This window comes from Portunus trituberculatus, chromosome 16 (assembly GCF_017591435.1).
Source record: "Portunus trituberculatus isolate SZX2019 chromosome 16, ASM1759143v1, whole genome shotgun sequence".
NCBI classification, from domain to species: Eukaryota; Metazoa; Arthropoda; class Malacostraca; order Decapoda; family Portunidae; genus Portunus; species Portunus trituberculatus.
In genome coordinates this window covers 11,289,917-11,311,498 of record NC_059270.1, presented here as the reverse complement: position 1 = coordinate 11,311,498, position 21,582 = coordinate 11,289,917, and the positions used below count along the sequence as shown (strand labels likewise).

The 21,582-nt window shown below is 35.1% G+C and overlaps 1 protein-coding gene across 2 annotated transcripts in view; it reads right to left on the bottom strand.

The window, feature by feature from the left end:
* Positions 1-3,582: 3,582 nt before the first annotated feature.
* LOC123504492 (next to BRCA1 gene 1 protein-like) overlaps positions 3,583-21,582 on the bottom strand; it is a 41,779-nt gene continuing 23,779 nt past the window's right edge. For both annotated transcript variants that reach the window (XM_045255047.1, XM_045255046.1), the window contains exons 11-18: positions 19,063-19,304; positions 17,893-18,105; positions 17,240-17,386; positions 12,045-12,306; positions 9,426-9,958; positions 6,773-7,000; positions 5,255-5,398; positions 3,583-3,899 (exon numbers count right to left, since the gene is read on the bottom strand). In XM_045255047.1, the coding sequence (XP_045110982.1) occupies positions 3,750-3,899; positions 5,255-5,398; positions 6,773-7,000; positions 9,426-9,958; positions 12,045-12,306; positions 17,240-17,386; positions 17,893-18,105; positions 19,063-19,304 (1,919 nt within the window). In that variant the 3' untranslated portion in view covers positions 3,583-3,749. The remainder of the gene's footprint in view (positions 3,900-5,254; positions 5,399-6,772; positions 7,001-9,425; positions 9,959-12,044; positions 12,307-17,239; positions 17,387-17,892; positions 18,106-19,062; positions 19,305-21,582) is intronic.

Sequence of the window (21,582 nt, the reverse complement as noted above, 5' to 3'; positions counted from 1 at the left end):
TCAAGTTCTAAACATGACTATTAGAGGGCAAGTCTTGGTCCCATGTTAATCTTGCCATCTAATAAGATGATTCTCAACACTCAAAGTATAAAATTTTCCAGCTATTCATTAACTTTGTATATTGTGAGCAATGTTTAATAGTTTATTAAATGTGATCCACAAATAACAGATCAGCCTAATGATTCACTGAAAGGCTGGATTTCACAGGACAAACCCACCTAGAAACCTGTCACATATATTTTCCACTCACCTAATGCATGTAACATAAAAGATAACTGGAAAAACACACCAACATAATACATAACAGCTCTGCAAGAGGTCAAGTTATTGTTTATCTGATGGTGTCACTTGTAGGAAGGAAAATGTTGCAAATAAAATAAAATAGAAGTCAATAAGACATTGTTTCATCAATTACCAATTACCAACTCTAAGAACTGGTTAAGAAATTAGTCATATGCATAATTCAATCTCAAAAAATGAAATCAACACCAAATCTACAACATGAGAAGCAAAAAAGTCAATTTCTTTTCAAGTTTCACTTAATATAACAAAACAACATAAAGTTCTGATGCTACACTAAAGCTATGCAACAAATATGTATAAAATTTTCAAGTTATTAGTTTTCTTCTAGACTTTAAAATAATATTTATGTCTACCATTAAAAATGGTTTTACAAAGTGTGGACGTTATCTAGATTAAATATTTTGCTTGTAATGCACCATCTGTAACAAAATAGCTTGATTTAAATGTATAAGGATTAAAGAAAGATATATCAACATATATGAACAAAGTAACATCTGAACATCATGTTCATTATACAACAGCTGCTCCATTAAAATTATGAATAAGTACATGTAAATATAGACAAAATATCAGTTCTTATAATTATATATATATATATATATATATATATATATATATATATATATATATATATATATATATATATATATATATATATATATATATATATATATATATATATATATATATATATATATATATATATATATATATATATATATATATATATATATATATATATATATGTTCATCCATTGCCAGAAATCTTAATGGCTGCCTTTATAGTTGTCCAACAAATGTTTCACTTCATGATGGATAAACGCATATGTACCCTAATGAGACAAAAGTGGACCAAACAGACTGTACTGCCTAGGGGTTTGAGGGCACAGGAAGGTTTGCTGCTGGAGAACAAAGAACAACATAACTGTGGCTAGCCATAGTAACCAGTAAACTGGACTCTTACAGTCTCATCATCAATATTCTCTAGACTTTGTCACCTACATACACAAGAAAAACTATTAAGTGCAGACATCTACAATTCAAGAATAAAATCATGTCACCATAATCCCCACTAGCCAGTGACTATCACTCACAGGCCAAAATGTGTAAAATTATGCATCAACACAAAGGAAATCCAGTTCCTTTTCTCTTATAAACCATGAAGCAGACACAATGAATAATGTTCTTACTCTATCATAATAAAAAATATACAAACTCTATAGAAGACATGTTATCCACAAGAAATAAATATTTTCATAAACATGTAACACTAATCCACATGCATTTGAAAACTGGAGTGCTCTGATAAAGTACTGAACTTATATTAAGCCACACTATAACCTATGAAGAATTTATCTAAAAACTTGTATCTCTCCCTCAAGAGTGACATCACCTGTATCATCTACAATTACGCTGAAGATTGCTCAGCATCCCTGCTGGACTTGCCCACACCTTTTAGGAATAAAAGTACTTGTAGAACCTTCTGATCTGAATATAAGTCTTTGATTCCTGCATTTTTAATAATGCAAAACAAATATGTGAGAAAAATTTCATATCCTCTAGTATATTTTCTGGTTCATCACAAAGTATCTTACCAATGCTGGGATGGACCACTTCCTTTTGGTAATAATGAACATCATGTGTCATTCACTTGATGCTCCAATGTGTGTGCGCGAGTGTGTGCATGCGCATGCGTGTGTCTGTGTGTTTGTCGGTACATGGTCCAATGAAATCCGCATTCAGTTTTGTATTAAAGGCCTCTCTCCTTCCTTGAGTATGGAATTCCATCCCCACTTAAAATTAATGGGAAAGTTTCTGATGCTGCTAATGACGACATCAACAGAGGATAATGATAACAATGAAGATGACGGTAATGATGAAAATAAAACTGCTGATCTTTACTGCATGTGAATGTCAGATCAACAATGTGTAATGTAGGTATGTGATTATATAAATATATATGTACTGTACATATATATATATATATATATATATATATATATATATATATATATATATATATATATATATATATATATATATATATATATATGTACTGTATATATATATATATATATATATATATATATATATATATATATATATATATATATATATATATATATATATATATATAGTGGAGACTCAATACTCGAACGTCTTAATAGTCAAACTTTCAAATGCAAAAATTCAATTTAATACTCAAAAAATACCTGGTAGTCAAATATCCACAAACATGGTTGTAAACAAAGGCTCCCTGGCCTCTTTCCTCTTTCTCCCCCCATCTGCCAGTTGTGCTGCTGCAGTCATCAGAATAACATTCATCTGCGTTCTGTTTGTAGCTTTTTTTTTTATTTAGAAACTTACAATAGCACCAAAGGCTTATTAGAGGTGAAAATATCTGGCAATCGAATGGCCACACACATGGTTGCAAACAAAGCACTGGCCTCTCCTTTCTTGCTGCCACCACTGTCCCGTTCTAATACCAGTAATACCGTAGCAAAATACTGGTGTCCTGTAAACTGGATCCTTAGTCCTGTAGTCATGAGAAAAACAAGTTTCTTCTGCTTTCTCTCTGTAGTTTTTCATTTAGAAATTATAATGGCACCAAAGAGGTTTATTAGTGAACAAAATAAGGAACCTAGTGAGAGTGCAAGTGTTAGTGAGCCTACACTAGTGGGTTCACCGGAATCACACCAGAAAAGTTACCATACGTTTTCATGGATGGTGACTCCTCCCAACCCTTCTCTCCTCTTCTTCTGTTATCCATCAACAGCCTTCACTTACAAATCAAAATTACATAAAAAAAAACCACATTGAAATTTTTGTAAACTTGAGGTTCTGCTAAGATTATAACAAATTACCTGATTTATAGGTATCGATAGTCAAACTTTTTGATATTCGAACAGCCATTTCAAACTAATTAAGTTTGAGTACCGAGCCTCCACTGTGTGTGTGTGTGTGTGTGTGTGTGTGTGTGTGTGTGTGTGTGTGTGTGTGTGTGTGTGTGTGTGTGTGTATATATATATATATATATATATATATATATATATATATATATATATATATATATATATATATATATATATATATATATATATATATATATATATATATATATATATATACACACACACACACACACACACACATATATATATATATATATATATATATATATATATATATATATATATATATATATATATATATATATATATATAAATATATATATGAATATACAAATAACTTCTACTTGGACAAGCAAAATATAACTTAGACCTCACACTCTATCTTTATGAAAAATATAATGTTTAGCACAAGTGCTTTAACAAAATTTCGCACTTCATCTATGTTAAAATTCAGAATCAATATGCAGGTAATATTGCAGTTTGTCATCCCTCAGCAGAAGACAATATGGACAAAACAGTGACACCAGTAACAGCTCACTGACAATTGAGAACAATAAGCTCTGCTACAGCACAGGCCACATCATTGTTGTACTTGGTGAGCAGGCACTGATTCATTTCATGGTTGCTGAAGCCCATGTCTGCCAGTTGCTGCAAGGGTGGTGGAAGGCTGGGCTCCTCCCTTGCCTGCACAGAAGAGGGCATAATTACAAGCATGAAAAAAGCACAGTGGAGACACAAATTTCCATTTTAATCTATGGATAACAGCTCCCAACACAATTTTGAATATCATCATTGCATTTTACTATGGTATCTAATACCTTGCTGGAGTCTGCACATATATTTTAATGCAGTACATAAAAAAAATAGCATTTTTCATCAAAATATAGAGCAATATTTCATGAATGTATAAGAGAATCCATACGTTTTTCCTTTTCCTTTTCTTGTCAGTCACTAAAAAAAAAAAAAAAAAAAAAAAAAAAAAAATTACATCTCTACATTTTGTATTTCCATTGTTTGTTTTGATTTTGTTTTGCCTTGAAAAAAAAAATTGCAAAATATTTTTCATCTGCAATTTTCTCCACTGTTTTATTTCATTTTCTGCATTTTCTGAAATTTCAAAATATTAAAAATTGCCTTTTGGATGTAGTTTTTAATGCAATAGTCCCTCAGATATTTCATCATTTAATAAACATTTTACAATTTAATAAAAACACCTTTCTAGATATTGGTTCCTAAAGATTTTTCTCATTTCATCCCTGTCTTGCCACTGGGTTCTATCTGATTGGCATTAAATTTTCACTTATGACTATGTATGATAAGGTCTCTCATCCCCCTTTATAAAAAAAAAACTGAGGGTATCAGAAGATAATATTTATCTATCTATCTCATGTTGCTCCATAAGCTTTCATAATGTTCAGGAATTTCTTTTTACTGCCTTGCATTTGTAGGTAATTTCTAAAAATGCTTGTTTGTCTTTTGAGCAAAGGAGAAAATGATACATCCCCATGTCAAAGGCAAGGTAGGCACTAGTTTGTCCTGTGTGTGACTCACTACACTTGATTATGTGGCATGAGAGAAATATGACAAGGCAAAACTTTAGGGAGAAAAAATTCTAGTGTAATTTTTATGTACATTACATGTGCTGAATAATAGCAAGTATATTGGTGTGCAAATTAGGCACTGACACAACAGCACGGAATATTTAAAAATGGCTACTGAGAAGAAAGGATTTAATCTTAAAAATATAAGCCTCACTATCTGATCATTTAGGTTATCCTAAACATCCTGAGTGGAAAAGAAAATATTTTGCCCAATTTTTTAAATATTTGTCAAAAAACATCCCATGACATGTCCCTTGAAAGTGAGACATAATATGCAGAAGTGTCACTATTTTTTTTCAATTATCATACTTGTAAAGATACAAGTTTTTAACTGTCAGATCTTATTCATTACTAGCCAGTCACCATACAGCTAACACTCTTCCTTAGAGACCTTTACCACTACCAACTTGGTGATTCAATGTATAACTTTGTTTATACCTCAGGTGTAGTTGTCCTGGGTGCCTCCTTTCCCTCTTCCTGCTGTGGAGGATCTTGGCTTGTATGTGGGGGTGAGGTACTCCTTGCATCATCTTCATGATCAAGATCTTTCCCTGGACCATTTGCTGAAGGGGATAACATTTCCTGGATGGAAAGGAAAAAAATTATAACATTAGTGTTAGGTCACATCTTATCCATTTATCAATCAATACCAATGTTGCAATGATAAAAAAAAAAAAAAAAAAAAAAAAAAAAAAAATAAAAGGTAAATTAAAACAGCAAATGAAATGTTCCACAAAATATTAACACGCAATTTAAAACTCATAGACTGAATAACTTTAAGGCAGGTGTGGGCAAACTACGGGCCCACCAAAGGAATTCATGTGGCCCGACAAATGTTAGCAAATTTGAAAGAGCAAGTTAATAAACAATGCCAAATAGTACTGTGAGCATTTCATTTTCTTCCTGCAAGTGTGCTCATGTGTGTGAGGATGGCTTTTTCTTTAGAAGCCTTTAATTTTGTATTTTAAATATTGATGATTTTGAGTTAATATTGCATGCAGCCCTATAAGCTTGTGGTATTTTTTAATGTGGCCCTAAAACTGAAAAGTTTGCCCACCCCTTCTTTAAGGACAAATCAACATCTTTAGTACTAAAATACAAAGTAAAAACTGCTCTTCATCACTAAAATTTAGTTTTTATAAGTATTTTCCACTGGTTATATGTATCTGGAAAGTGATACAATGAGTAAGACAGTATTTCAGTCTCTGTAAAAAGTAAGTGTTAAAGAGCCTCAAAGTAAACGTCGGACTTCTGATCTTTCTAAGATTTCTGATTTGGATAGAGAAAACTCAGTAGTGTTCAATGTCTCAAAAACTTAATTCCTCCTCTGTCAACTTGACACAATCTTCCAAACAACTATCCCCTCTTCTTCAGTGACACTCACCTATCCCTATCTTCCACACTGAATATCCTTGATCTGTCCTTTATTCATAATCTTAATTGGAAACTTCACATCTCAGATCTTGCTAAAACCGCTTCTATGAAGTTAAGCGTTCTTCCACTTTATCTTAAACCCCCACTGCAAATTCTGTCCAGGACCCTTATCCATTCATGTGTGTAGTATGCTTGACGTGTATAGCAGGGAGGGGGTTTCCCTCATAGTTATTTTAGATGTGGTGCAATCAAAGTTTCTCATCTTATCAACTACTCTCTAACTGACTGACTGTATTCATCCATTCTCATTGTCACAATTGACACCTTGAGAGAGAGAGAGAGAGAGAGAGAGAGAGAGAGAGAGAGAGAGAGAGAGAGAGAGAGAGAGAGAGAGAGAGAGAGAGAGAGAGAGAGAGAGAGAGAGAGAGAGAGAGAGAGAGAGAGAGAGAGAGAGAGAGAGAGAGAGAGAGAGAGAGAGCTAATATTATGAATAGCTAAGCTGTACTACAACAAAAATTTTACCCATTATCAGCATTACTGTCTTCATCACTAATACAAATGCCAGACATGCTTATCCCTCACCTGATTGATGCGGGTGATGAAAGTGCGTGCAGTGTTCCACACACCACGCACCAGGTCCTCAGGTATGATGCTCACCAACTCATCAGGAAGAGCTGCTGCTCCATCACCAATGAGCTGCTCATGTGTTCTTGCTGATGTTGGAGTTCCCTGACCAGAGCCCTCTTCCTGCACAACAGAGGCAGAGTGGGATGGCTTGCCCTGGTTCTGGAGTGATGCTCCAGCTTTCACCTTTAGAGATGATATGAATGTAAGTTAGTGAAATACAGCAAAGTCTTCAATGTTCTTTTTTTCCTTTATTATGAAATGTAATTAATCAAAATACATATTAAAAATCTAATTACAATATAACAAACTGAAACATAACATAACTGGAAAAAATATGTATATATATATATATATATATATATATATATATATATATATATATATATATATATATATATATATATATATATATATATACTATATACACAGTGGAACCTGGGTTCACAAATGCCCCAGTGCACAAACAAATCAGATGACGAACAAAATTTTTCTTAAAGTATGCCTTGGTCCACACACAAAAATTTGGTCTATGAAAAGAGGCTTTGCCACAAGTTGTGTCTCATGGAGCAAAAGTTGTTCTCATGATACCACATCATAAACTGAATTTTCTTGTGGTGCTGTTCATTTCAATTTGAATTTTACATTAAATTGTCCTTAATTATGCCTCCTAAGATAGTAAAATGTCTTGGTGATAGTGATGTTAAGAAGTGGAAGTGTATTACGATAGAAATAAAGAAAGCTATACCAAAAAAGCATCTTGAAAACAATACTAGCATTCATTCCACACACACACACAAAATAAAATAAATAAATAAATAAAATAAATAAGAACTTTATTACAAATATGGAACACTAGAAAAAAAATTATTTCCAAGATGCTTTATTGGTATGACAAATCTTGGGAGTTAAGAGATTCAGCAAGATGTTTGTTTGGTCCGCCATATTTATCATGACAGCTGATTGCAACACATAGGTGCCTCACTTCAGGACAGCTAGTGATGCATCATAAACTTCATAAAAAAAATCAGCATATGCCATCTTGTTGTCTGTTAGATGCTGTTACTATAACTATGAGGATCCTTAATTATTCCATCTGAGAGGAGCCCAAAAACATTTGGTATAAGATATGTGCTGCAGGAACCGTGAGGTGCGTACCAAGCCACTCTCTCAAACACAGGCCTGGGGTCCAGGCATGAATTAATCAGTTTTACATTGATTGCTATGCGGAAAATGGTTTTGCTTCACAAACATTTTGGTTCGTGAACGGCCTTCAGTAACAAATTATGTCCGTCAACCAAAATTCCACTGTATGTATGTATGTATGTATGTATGTATATGTGTGTGTTTGTGTGTTTTGTGTGTGTGTGTGTGTGTGTGTGTGTGTGTGCATATATATATATATATATATATATATATATATATATATATATATATATATATATATATATATATATATATATATATATATATATATATATATATATATATATATACACACGTTTAATGTATAGGAGTCATTTATGAAGACTGCATGAGAGGTTTTCTTCTGTAACAAAATCACAGACACCAAGAAACTGAGAATATAACAGAAAATAATGACCAAGTACCAGGTAACCAAAAAAATGCATGAGGCAAAACTAAGAGAAACAAAAATATCAACGAGAGAGAGAGAGAGAGAGAGAGAGAGAGAGAGAGAGAGAGAGAGAGAGAGAGAGAGATTTAATTACATTATGAAACCAAATGCTGTTGCTGAAGAAAGATAAATACATTAAAGACGAATGAAAGATGTGTATTACTTGGAGAGATAAAGCGGCTGAATATTTGAAATACCACACGACAAACTTGGGGAAATAAGCAGTTAAAAAAAATAAATAAATAAAAATACACCTCCTCAGACAAAAAATACAGATACTTCAAACAGACATGATAGAGAAAAGCAATGAAGATCAGCTTAAAGAAAACCTCAGCATACATGGAAAAATAGCCAGAAGCACTCTACACACTACACACAGACACACACAAACACACACACATATTTGTGAAGAACATCCTTGTCCTTTAGGGGTTAAAGACATCTACATCTACCTTACTGATAAAACTTCCCCATAAATATTACAAAATCTCAAATCCCATCATATTCAAGTCTAGACAAATCTAAATTAAGTCTACGTAACCAATGAATGAATGATGAAGAAAATTACAATATCAAATAAGTTCTTTATGAAAGTATGATCAGCATTGTTAAATTAATGCAATACGTACTTCAAAAGTTTTTCTAATGACTCACTAAAATACCAGACAAAATCACCCAGATTTCCTTTCCAAAAAAGCAACAGAAAAGAAATCAACTTTATGAATTACAGTCATTAATTAAGTAAACTGACAGACAGCTTCAAAGCTATACAATGTTAAATTTGCTGCTTTTATTGAAACAATTAGATGATAATCACTTTAACAATAAGACTTGGGAAATCACACCAAAGAGAAACTAAAGCATAGAAATAAAAAGAAAGACCAACTTCAAAAAATTCAACTCTTTATAATTCATTCTGAATCTCACACACAAATCATTAACATCAAGAAACAATACCATAATCACTCTTCATACCTGAGCTGAGACTGGTTGCTCACAAACTACCTCTTGCCTCTCCTCCCTCCCTGAGCCCCAGGTAGCTCGGCCAGACTCCTGCTGCTGCTGCTGCTGCTGCTGCTGCTGCTGATGCTGTTGTTCTGCTTCAGTTTTTATTATATTTCCTCTGTACAAACTTAAAGCCAAATTTGCACGCAGAGCCTCAGGGGGAATGTCCATGAAACCCTTTGTTTCCGTGGGATGAAGAGGCAGGGAAGATACTTTACCATCTGATGTCTTTAAATCCTGAGCAGCCTGAGGATTCTCAACTGTCATATCAGATGATTGAGGTACTTCCAGTATAGTACCAGTAAGGCTGATGCCTTCATTATCTTCCACACCACTTGAATTGCTATCTGCCAATTCATCCTGGTAATTCACACAATTATGGGCAGCTGTTGTCGTTCGGTCATCTTCATCTGCAGTCAAAAAGTCTGGGGTGTCGTGACGTTCGGCCTCATGGTTAGCTCCTGTGCCCTGTGATACTCCTGATGGATTGATGCTCACTTTGCCTGCCACGAGAGAGAGAGAGAGAGAGAGAGAGAGAGAGAGAGAGAGAGAGAGAGAGAGAGAGAGAGAGAGAGAGAGAGAGAGAGAGAGAGAGGAAATACACATTTCATAAATCTTTTAGCTTTGTAAAATCCAATTTACACAGTTATTATCCTTCAATATAATTTACTCAGATTAATCATTTTTGTACACCCCCTCTCCAGTTTTGCCAATGGTTGGTTACTTAGGTATAGCATTAACCTCAAGTATCCCAAAATTCAGTATTGAAAACACTGAAAAATGCTTATTAGTTCTGGCTTGTCAAGAAGCTGACTCCTCCCCCCACCCACTCCCTTAAACCATACCTTTAAATTTATGGTTATATTGCAATTTCAGTGAAAAATATTTTTGTAAAGACAAAAAATATAGGAAACACACTTTATTGAAAAAAGAAAAAGAGAAAAGAAATTATAAGAATACTAACATTTCATGCAAAGACTCCAACCCTGGCATAATGGATAAGATGGTGAGCGTGGGATTGGGCAGACACGTAGGTTCAAATCTCACCACATATCATCTTGATATTGGTTTAAAGTTACCTACATGTCATCATGATACCCAGGTTCTAGGTGGTTACACCAAAGATGTGCTTGGATGGTGATAAGGCCCTAACATGGATACCACTATAAATAAAGTTGTCTGTGCTACTAATGGGTGGAAGCTTAACAGCGCTTTCAATACTCTTCAAGTTACCTACAAGCGCACTAAGACAGGACATAAAAAAAAAAAAAAAAAAAAAAAAAAAAAAAAAAATCTGGTACAGGGTTCAGTAGCATTGCTAACTGAAGTACATGAAAATAAGCAATGACAGGTAGATATAACCATGAAAGAAAACCACAGTGTTGATTGTACAAAAATAATTGTGTAATATGTCACTGGAGGGGGAAGCAGAGATGAGTAGAGTTGGCAGACATTGATTATATTATTCTTGGTATACATGTACCTATGTATGTACCAATGATAAGTACAGTTGATAAGTACAAATGCACTGTACATATCTACCAATTACAATCAATGTCTGGCAACTGTATTTATGTCTTATCTCATGTTCCTTACCCACCAATGCCACATTACACAATTCTTATACAGTCAACACTCTTTCTGTTGTTTTCTTTCACTGTTAGATATACCTGTCATTGTTTATTTTTCATGTATTTCACTTAGAAATAACACTGAACACTGCACCACAGGCTGTGTTACTCATGAGCAGTGCATCAGATAGATGAGGTAACATCCCAAGCAGCATTGCAGCACCAGCCTGACTCAAGTAAATTATGACAGCACAGAATCTCTATAATAATTTTAACCTCTTCACTCTAGGCAAGAGAAAACGACTCCTGGCACCATATCCGGGCTGGATGGGAGTGGGGAGATGCATAACTCTCTCTCTCTCTCTCTCTCTCTCTCTCTCTCTCTCTCTCTCTCTGCAGAAGTAACAATGATGGTAAGTGATTTTTCATAACAGTACATGCATTAAGAAATAAACCCACGCAAATTTTAGAGAAAAAATTGATAGTTTGCCTTCTCTTGGCCATTTTCAGATGACAAATGAGAAAATATTCAATTTAATGGTAAACTAATCTATTGGTATCATTAAAAATAAATAAATAAAATACACTGGAGACTTAATACTCCAACACAAAAGTTGGATTTAATACTTGAAAAAAATACCTGACAGCCGAACGTCCACAAACATGGTTGTAAACAAAGGCTCCCTGATCTCTACCTCCCCTCTTTGCCAGTTGTACTTTTTGTCTCTAGTTTTTCACCAGTTTTACCGGTAATACTGGTAAAACAGTATACCAGATACCGGTGCACATCCCTAGTCCTGCTGCCAAACTTAAGAATCATGAAATTTGCAAAGCGCAAAACTTGAGAGTGGGGTGGTGTACAATGATTACTTGCACAGCAAAGGTCTGATGCATTATATTAAATAAGCTTTCATATGAGACACTTTTCATGTCAAATGAATTGCACTATCAATTCATAATGAGGTTACACATAAATATAATTTAATATTGATTAACTGCTTTCCTAAACATAACTCACCTGAATAGGGATGTGTCAGATCAAAACATTCAGGGATGCTCACTACAAAATAATCTTGGTCAGAAATGTCTGTGTCAGACTCATTCAGAATAGCTTGGTCATCTGAATCTAAGTCAGAAAATGACCCACTAGAGATGCTGAGATCATCAAGGCCATATGATGAAGAAACATTGCAAGATTTCTTCTCCTCTTTCTCTCCAGCAACCTTCATGAAGTCCCTTAAGGAGTCAACAGACTCCTTGGCCATGTCCTTTAATGGTATCTGAAATTAGAAATTGATCATTACCAAGACTAAACTCTATTTGCTTAAAATAAAGCTATTTCATATGGCGACTGGAAAGAAGATTGACAGAAATATCTTTACTTATCCTTATAAATGGTCTCTCCAAACAATATCTTAATATATCTTACTTCTACTTCAAGTAGCTCTATAAGGTACACACACACACACACACACACACACACACACACACACACACACACACACACACACACACAGAGGAACTGGAAAAAAGAAAAATCATAGTTACGTATGTGCCACCTAAGACAAATACATGGGGAACAAAGGAACATAAAGATATACAAAGAGAGGTGATTAAGTGCTCAGATAACATGATAAGAAGAGATGGAAGAATATTTTTAGTTGGAGACTTTAACTGTAAACAAATAACCTGGAGAGAGATGGAAGTAATGGATAATGCTGGAAAATGGAGCAAGGAAGTGTTGCAGTTGACTATGGTAAATACAATGGATTAGTGGGTGGAGGAGTCAACAAGGTACAGGGGGAAAGAACCATCACTGCTTGATCTAGTATTCACAAAGAAGCCAGAGCCCCCTTCCCAGCATACAATACCTTAGTCCAATGGGAAGAAGTGATCATGTGACATTAGAGCTGGAAATACAGGAGGAGGATGTGATAAGTCACAGAGATTACTACAAAAAAGAGATTAAATTATGCAAGAGCAGATTTTGAAAAATTAAGAAAATTTTTTGCTGATTTTGAATGGAGAAACATTATGTATGGAAGGGCAATACAAGGGAAATACAAAATATTCATACAGAAATATAATGAAAGAGTAAAGAAAGATGTACCTTTTTATAGAGATAAGAAAAATATACACACTTGGTACAATGCTAGATACACAGCAGCTAAAAAGGCAAATGATAAGGCTTGGAAGAAACTCATAAAACAGAGAATTGACAATAACAGACAGCAGTATAAGGATGTGAGAAATGAATATATGAGAGTAAGGAGAGAGGAAGAAAGAAACTTTGAGAAAGATGTGGTGCGTAAAAGCAAAGATGAACCCAAGCTTTTCTACAAATTTATAAATGGTAAGATGAAGAATAAGGAAACAATAGAAAAATAATTAAAGGAGGGAAGACATACCAAACAGAAAAGGAAATGTGTGAAGTAATGAATGAGAGCTTCAAAACTGTGTACACTGTAGAAGAGGATTTTACAGAACAAAATAGGACATTGCATTGCCAAGGATTACAGGAAATCACAGAGCACAAAGAGGATATTGGAAGATTATTGGATAATTTGGATGTCAGAAAAGCAATGGGGCCAGATGGTGTATCAGGTTGGGTGTTAAAAGAATGTAAAGAGCAACTACTGAATCCAATTTGGGAAATAATTACAAGTTCACTAAATGAAGGGAAAGTTCCACTAGAATGGAAGAGAGCCAATGTAATACCGATATTTAAAGGAGGAAAGGCAACTGAGCCATTAAATTATAGACCTGTGTCACTTACAAGTGTTGTGGGGAAGTTCTGTTAAATACTTATCAAAGAATATTGGGTTAAACATCTGGAAGAAGAACAAGTCATATCGAACAGACAATTTGGGTTCAGGACAGGACGGTCATGTGTATCAAACTTACTAAGCTTCTACTCAAGAGTAATAGAAGGACTGGAAAGCAGAGATGGATGGGTGGACACAGTATACCTGGACATAAAAAAGGCTTTTGATAAAGTCCCTCATGGAAGACTACTTTGGAAACTAGAGAACATAGGAGCAATTCGAGGAACTTTGTTAGAATGGACAAGGGATAATTTGAAGGATAGAGAGATGAGAACTGTGATCAGAGATACATACTCATCTTGGGGTAAAGTAACAAGTGGAGTGCCACAAGAATCAGTGTTAGCCCCATTATGTTCCAGATTTATGTAAACAACATTCACAATGGGGTAATATAATTTATCTGCTGATGATGCAAAGCTGCTAAGAGTAATCAAAACCCAGCAGGACTTTTTGCTGTAAAAGGAAGATATAAACAAAATCTACGAGTGGAGTAAGAAGTGGAAATTGGAGTTCAATGCCAAGAAATGTCATGTAACAGAACAAGGAAAGAGCAAGACAAGACCAGTATGGAACTATTTGATGAGAGAGGAACAAATAATGAAAATTAAAGACGAAAAAGATCTGGGAGTGATTATACAGGAAAATCTGAACCCTGAAAAATACAAAAGATCTTTGGATTAGCATATAGAATGTTCATTAATATAAGAGTGGCATTTCAATTCATAGACAAAGATATGATGAAAAAAATTATCACAAGCATGATACATCCAACGCTGGAATATGCAGCTGGGGTGTGGTCTCCAAGCTCTAAAAAAGATATAAGAAGATTACAACAGATACAGAAGATTGCTACAAAGATGGTGCAGGATCTAAAAGACCTAACATATGAAGAATGACTGAAGGAAATGGGACTGCCAACCTTACAAGATAGAAGAACACAAGAACACCTAATAACAATGTACAAGATAGTCAATGGTATAGTAGAAATGGACAAGGAAGACCTGGTGCTGGTAACAGAAGAAGATAGAAGGACAAGAGGACATGTAAAGAAGATCAGGATGAAGCAGTGTGTGAAGGATGTTGGAAAATACAGTTTTCCACATACAACGGTGGAGAAGTGGAATGCATTGAGTAATGAAGTTATTACTACACATAATGTACATAACTTTAAAGAAAAATAGGATAAATGGAGACATGGAGACAGGACACTATGAGCCCTGCTCGAACTCTGTACAATACAACTAAGTAAATACACATCTTCCCTATGAAGGAAGACTGAAGGAAATGGAACTACCAACTTTGAAGGTTAGACAGGAAAGAGGATATCTAATAACGATGGTAAAGATAGATTGACAAGACCTGGCATCATTGACAGAGGATGGAAATAGACGAACAAGAGGCAACTCCAACAAGGTCATGAAAAATCAGTGTTTGATTAACATTAAAAAGATTAGTTTTCAACATAGGACAGTGAACATATGGAAAGAACTGAGTGAAGAGAGATTGTAGCAGTAGAAAGTTGCATAAAAGTTGATATGGAGACAGGTCACTATGAGCCTCACTTGAACCTTATAATATACAACTAGTTAAATACACACACACACACACACACACACACACACACACACACACACCATCACTCCTTATCTTAATAGGTAGCATCCTTGGCTGTCACTTAAATAGGTTATATGCCTTTCTTCAGTAGCTGAACATTTTTAATCAAATAAGAAATACTATGTGGGTGTGTTTTGTGTGTGAAGTCCCAGCTTTATATGACTGGCAGTTACGACTCCACCACAGAAATAACACATACACACACACATAGTAAACACTTGTAAAACTAATGTCAGCCAATATAGTGATACCTTGACAATATAGTGATACCTTGAGTTACAAGTCTAATTTGTTCCATAACAGAGCTCATATCTCAATTTGCCTATAACTCAAATAAATTTTCCCCATAGAAATTGATTGAAATGCCATTAATCTGTTACAGCCTTCCCAATAAACACACCAATTTTTTAAGTGTTTCTGGGTAAGAAGATGATATTTATAAACAACAAATAACAACAAAATCAAACAAAACAATAAAAAATATAATTAAGTACATAAACTATTTTTATAAGGTACATTTCACTCAGAAATAAGACAACTTGAGCTAATGGGAGATGTTAGTGAAGAGAGGGTGGAGGAGGTAGGTGCCAGGCCAAAGAAATGGGGGAAGTTTGTTTCATTTCATGTCTTTTTTTAGTTACTTTCAATTGCCATAAATTCTTGCTTAATTGCTGAACTTAACTTACTCATTATATTTATAATGCTTCATTTTATTGCCGATCTTAATTGCTACATTTTTTATTGTACTTTTGTTTAACCTAGCTTTCTTCACTGCTTTTTGCCTTTGCCATGCTTTCCTTTTTCATCTGTTCAGCACTTCACAAAATAGCAATCCAAGGAGATTTGTTTCATCCTCCTTTTAGAATTTTTAAGAAGTGAGTTAGGCATGTGTCATTACATAGTGCTACTTGCTTAGGACCAATGGTCAGACAATAGAAATTTGACTAAATAGCTGCACAAAAATATATATATATATATATATATATATATATATATATATATATATATATATATATATATATATATATATATATATATATATATCAGCATAACACAAGAAATACTTCCACAGCGAGAAAAAAAAAAAAAAAAAATTTAAATGTGAACTGAACACGCTGGACACGGGAAGCTGGGCTTTTGCTCCACTAAACAGTGACAGTGTACCTGGAGTTAGCTTGCAACTTGAATTTTGACTCACAAGTAAATGCAAAAAATCAACTGAGTATCAGCTCATGTCTCAGATTACCAATAAATCAGGGCATTTATAACTCAAGGTTTCACTGTATTTGTTAATTATGCTTTTACTGTATTTGCTAATTTGCTGGCTTATGAGGTGACATATGCAGTAAATAGCATCTACCACTGGTGATTACAACTGTTATGTACTATGTATGGGAACTAAAACTAGAACCAAGTGTGATATTAATGAAAAATATAAATATTTGGTATAAACTAGAACACAGAATGTGAGTGGATGAAGACATTAGTTACAGTCAGAGCTTGAGCAAGCACAACGAGAGAGAGAGAGAGAGAGAGAGAGAGAGAGAGAGAGAGAGAGAGAGAGAGAGAGAGAGAGAGAGAGAGAGAGAGAGAGAGAGAGAGTACAAGACATCTATATATAATAAACTTTACACAAGGCTAAGATCATCTGAACTCAAGCATCTCAATGCTCATCTCTGCACTTACAGTAAAGTGAGCAAGAATAAATAAAAACATAAATAAGCCAAACATTCCAGTCTACCACAAAATGCAAAGAAGGAAAGGAGATACTTACCACAGAATGAGTATGTGAAATTATATCAGGGGAAGGTGACCTTGAAGGAACCATCTCTGCTTCATCTTCAAATGTAATCAGGTCTAAGTTGGTTCTTGCTGTGGCTTCAGGCTCACTGGTACTGTCCTGACCAACCTCACTCAGATGCTTTCAGGTGAGATAATTGGAACAATAATTATGCATGTTTTGACATTAAGACTATATAAACAAAGATCCTTATACATCATAAGCTTAGTAAACTAGGAAAAAAATACTGTTCTTCCTTTTTCCTTGAAGCATACATGTTTGACCTGTTATAACACTGTACACCTTGGTAATAACACTCTATGGGTAGAACAAAATAAGACAATGAAAGTATATTTGTAGACACTTGTCAGTGTACTTTTTACAAATTTCAAAATATTGTAAGTTACTAAATTTGTTATTAAATTATTACATTTTAATTAAATTTTGGGGTCCATTTCCTAACTGGAATAGCACTAGAAAAGCATTACTGGGTACTGGTGTATCCCTAATGAGGCTGACGGGTTGGTTGTTTGTGGAGAAGCACTGTTTTGTCCATTTGACTACTTACTATAAGTAGCATACATGTAATACAGGAAAGAGAGAACATGCAGATAAATTCAAACTTATGAATATTCAATAAATGTTACCTGAGTATCATCTTCTGCTGGATCCTCAGCATCATAATAGTTCTCAATGATGCCAACCTCATACTCTGATGACTGACAGGCTTGCTGCTCAAGAGTGGGAGGCTCAGCACTGGATTCATGGATGGCATCAGAGGTTGGAGCAATAGTAGATTTAGTTACACTACTTTCCATCTTATTGGTGTCTTTAGTGGCATCCACAAAAACTGGAACATCCTGTAAATAACACGGAAATTCTAAGAGGTAAACAAATTGTACTAGTATGTATGTACGGTCTTTAAGCCTTTTAGACAACACCTTGCACACAAACCCACTTTCTAAATAACATAAGCAACAGATAACAAAGTTCAACATTTTGTGCAAGCTTGAAATCAGATCAGTGCTCATACAAAGAATATTATATAGGTTTCACAAAATCAATTCCCTTCCATCTGAACATAAAATTAACACAATACAAAGCAGTTCTTTGTATTCTGCATTGTTGACTTTTTTCACCTTTAATGCCTTATCCCACATATGCATTATTCATCTGATGACAGGATTTTTTTCTATATAATGTGATTTTTGTCTCCAAACATCATGGATTGAATACCGTATCAGAAATCAAAATAGGAAGACCATTATTTTCTTATAGCATACTGTAAGCTTGACATCTAATTACAAGGCAAGAGCAAATTTAGTGACCCAAGGATATAACAACCAAATAGTAACTCAACATATAGGACCTTGAATGGCATATATCAAACTCACTGCATTGCTCTTAAGGCAAATATATGTTTGCCTTCATTTTATTATCTTCCACCTCTATCTCTGTCAATTCTTTCTTCTCTTCTTTCTGTCTTCTCAGATTTTTTTTTTCCATAACTTTTCTTTCTTCTTCCCCTTCTCCTCAACTGAGATCTAGCCAGCATTATGTGCCAAATTACTTTTCATGACTACCATTAAATAATTCATTTATATTTGAAGAATATTTTCAGTAACTTGAAATATGTATATATGTTTATATTTTGCCATAAATTAAGCTTCTTAATGATAAGAGAAATACAGACAAAAAGTCACAGATGAGTTAGAATATAGGCATCTATCTTTCTTTATGCTACTAATTTTCTTTCAACCAGCCTCTCTTTTCTCTTCCTCCAAACTTCAACTTTATCCAGAATTCTATTCACTTACCTCTTCAGAGAGTGAGGACTGTTCTTCAGAAGTCTCTGTTTCTATACTTTCCTTTTTCTCACTTTCTTCAGAAATGGTTGCCTGAGCTACATCAGGACCCACTTCAGTATTAGCACATGTTGTTTGGGTCTCACAATTAGCATCAGTGCTGTTGCTCACATGAACAGCACACCAGATCTGGTTCCCAAACACACGGCCCTGCTGGCAGAACCTCCAGTGTGTAGCATACCAACCTGGTTCATCTGCCACAAAAAATAACAAATCATCACTGGTCTTAAAAGATTTGTGTGTGTATGTTTACCTAGTTGTATTTACCTTGTTGTGTCTTACAGGAAAAAATCTTTGCTTGTGCTGTCCTGTCTCTACATCTAAAGTTGTCCAGTTCAGCCTTAAAATCATGAATATTTCTTGCTTGAACCAGTTTCATCCAAATTTTTCCATATTTCTATGCTTCTGTTTAAAAAACTATATTTCTTAATGTCTTCTACACACTTTATTTTTTTCTTTTCATATGAGGTCCCCTTGTATTTCTTGAGTCCCACACCAAGTCTTCCTCAACAACTTAATCCATCCTCTTCCATGCCCTGTAAATAACAATTGTCTCCTCTTTCTCTCCTCTCTTGCAATGTTGGAAGTTTTAATCTCTTCAATCTGTCCTCATAAATTAGGTTTCTCAAACCTGGAACCAATTTGGTTGCTGCTTTTTTAGTCCTTTCTATCTTTCTTATATCTTTCTTTTTTATGTGGTGACCATATAAGTGCAGCATATTCTAGTTTAGGTTGAATCATGTATTCTATTAGTTTTCATCATCTTTTCATCTATGTATGTAAATGCCCATTCCATTTTTTCTCATTCATGTTTCCCCAACTATATTATTGATATATTTTTCCGGTGATGAATTATCATTTATTGTAATAACCAGGTCTTTTTCTTCTCTTGTTTTCTGAATTTCTACTCCTCCCATAGTGTAGAATTTTGTATGTCTTCTTTTACTTTTCCCTATAGTCTGACCACTTTATGAAGATCGTTTAGGCATTGGCTTTTTTGGGGATTTCTCGGCATGCAGTGCTGCCAAACCTTGTGCTAGGCAAATTATGGGATTAGAGCCTATGTGTCAATGGGAACCTTGCTTCCCACACTCCTCTCTCTCTCTCTCTCTCTCTCTCTCTCTCTCTCTCTCTCTCTCTCTCTCTCTCGCATAGTGTAGTGGTTAGCACACTCGACTCACAATCGAGAGGGTCCAGGTTTGAGTCCTGGAGGCAGCGAGGCAAATGGGCAAGCCTCTTAATGTGTGGGCCCTGTTCACCCAGCAGCAAGTAGGTACGGGATGTAACTCGAGGGGTTGTGGCCTCGCTTTCCCAGTGTGTGAAGTGTGTTGTGGTCTCAGTCTTACCCGAAGATCGGTCTATGAGCTCTGAGGTCGCTCCGTAATGGGGAAGACTGGCTGGGTGACCAGCAGGCAACCGTGGTGAATCTGAATCTCTTTCTCTCTCTCTCTCTCTCTCTCTCTCTCTCTCTCTCTCTCTCTCTCTCTCTCTCTCCATATAGAATTTACACTTCATGCAAATATATTTCTATCAGAGATCTATACAGTCAACCCTCGGCTATTGTGACTTCAGCTATCGCGTTTTATTGCTATCACGCACCCATGAAAAGCTGCTAAAATTTCATTATCGCGACCTCAGATGCCTGCTATCGCGCGCCCAGCCATGACGTCATGGGGTATCTGAGCGCTCATTGGCCAAAACCGATACCAGAATTTTGGCCGATTCCGATACCGATACCGATACCACCTAATTGGGCAGATACCGATACTACTATCGATACCGATACTACTACTTATAGTGATTACTGCACTGGACACCAGGATGAGTTGGTGGACGGCGATCGTTATCAGATGGGAGGCTTTGTTTTGGGGGATGCTGTAAGTCCTTCTGAGAACGTTTGTGAAATAGGAGCAATTCTAGAAGCTTTTTGAAGCCATTTGCAAAGGTAAATTACTCAGTAATCAATATCTTATATCGAATATATCACTAAGTAGTAAATTCCTTTTAGGTATCGTAAGTATCGGCATAAAATAAGCCGATACCGATACCCAAAAATGGGCCGATACCGCCGATTCCGATACCGATACCGATGCATCGGTACATCTCTAGTAAATACAATGAGCTGATGTAATTTTTTTTTTATGTTATAACCTTGACATGTTTTAATTGGTACCAATGGATTATACAGTAATTTAAAAAGAAGTAAAAATGAGGGATATTAGGAGTAAAATTTGTGGTTGCGGTACCAATAACAATTTTCACCATTAGTTGTTCAATTCGGCTATCGCGTTTTCGGCTATAGCGCGGCTATTTCTGCCCCAATTGGGCGCGATAGCCGAGGGATAAGTGTACTTGCTTCTGAATTATTAAAATTTGAGAAAAGAATTTGCCTGTCAGTCAGTCAAGCTGCCCTCCCCCCCTCCTCTTTGTCTTGTCTGTCTATCTCTCCCCACACATCACCTCTCTCTCTCT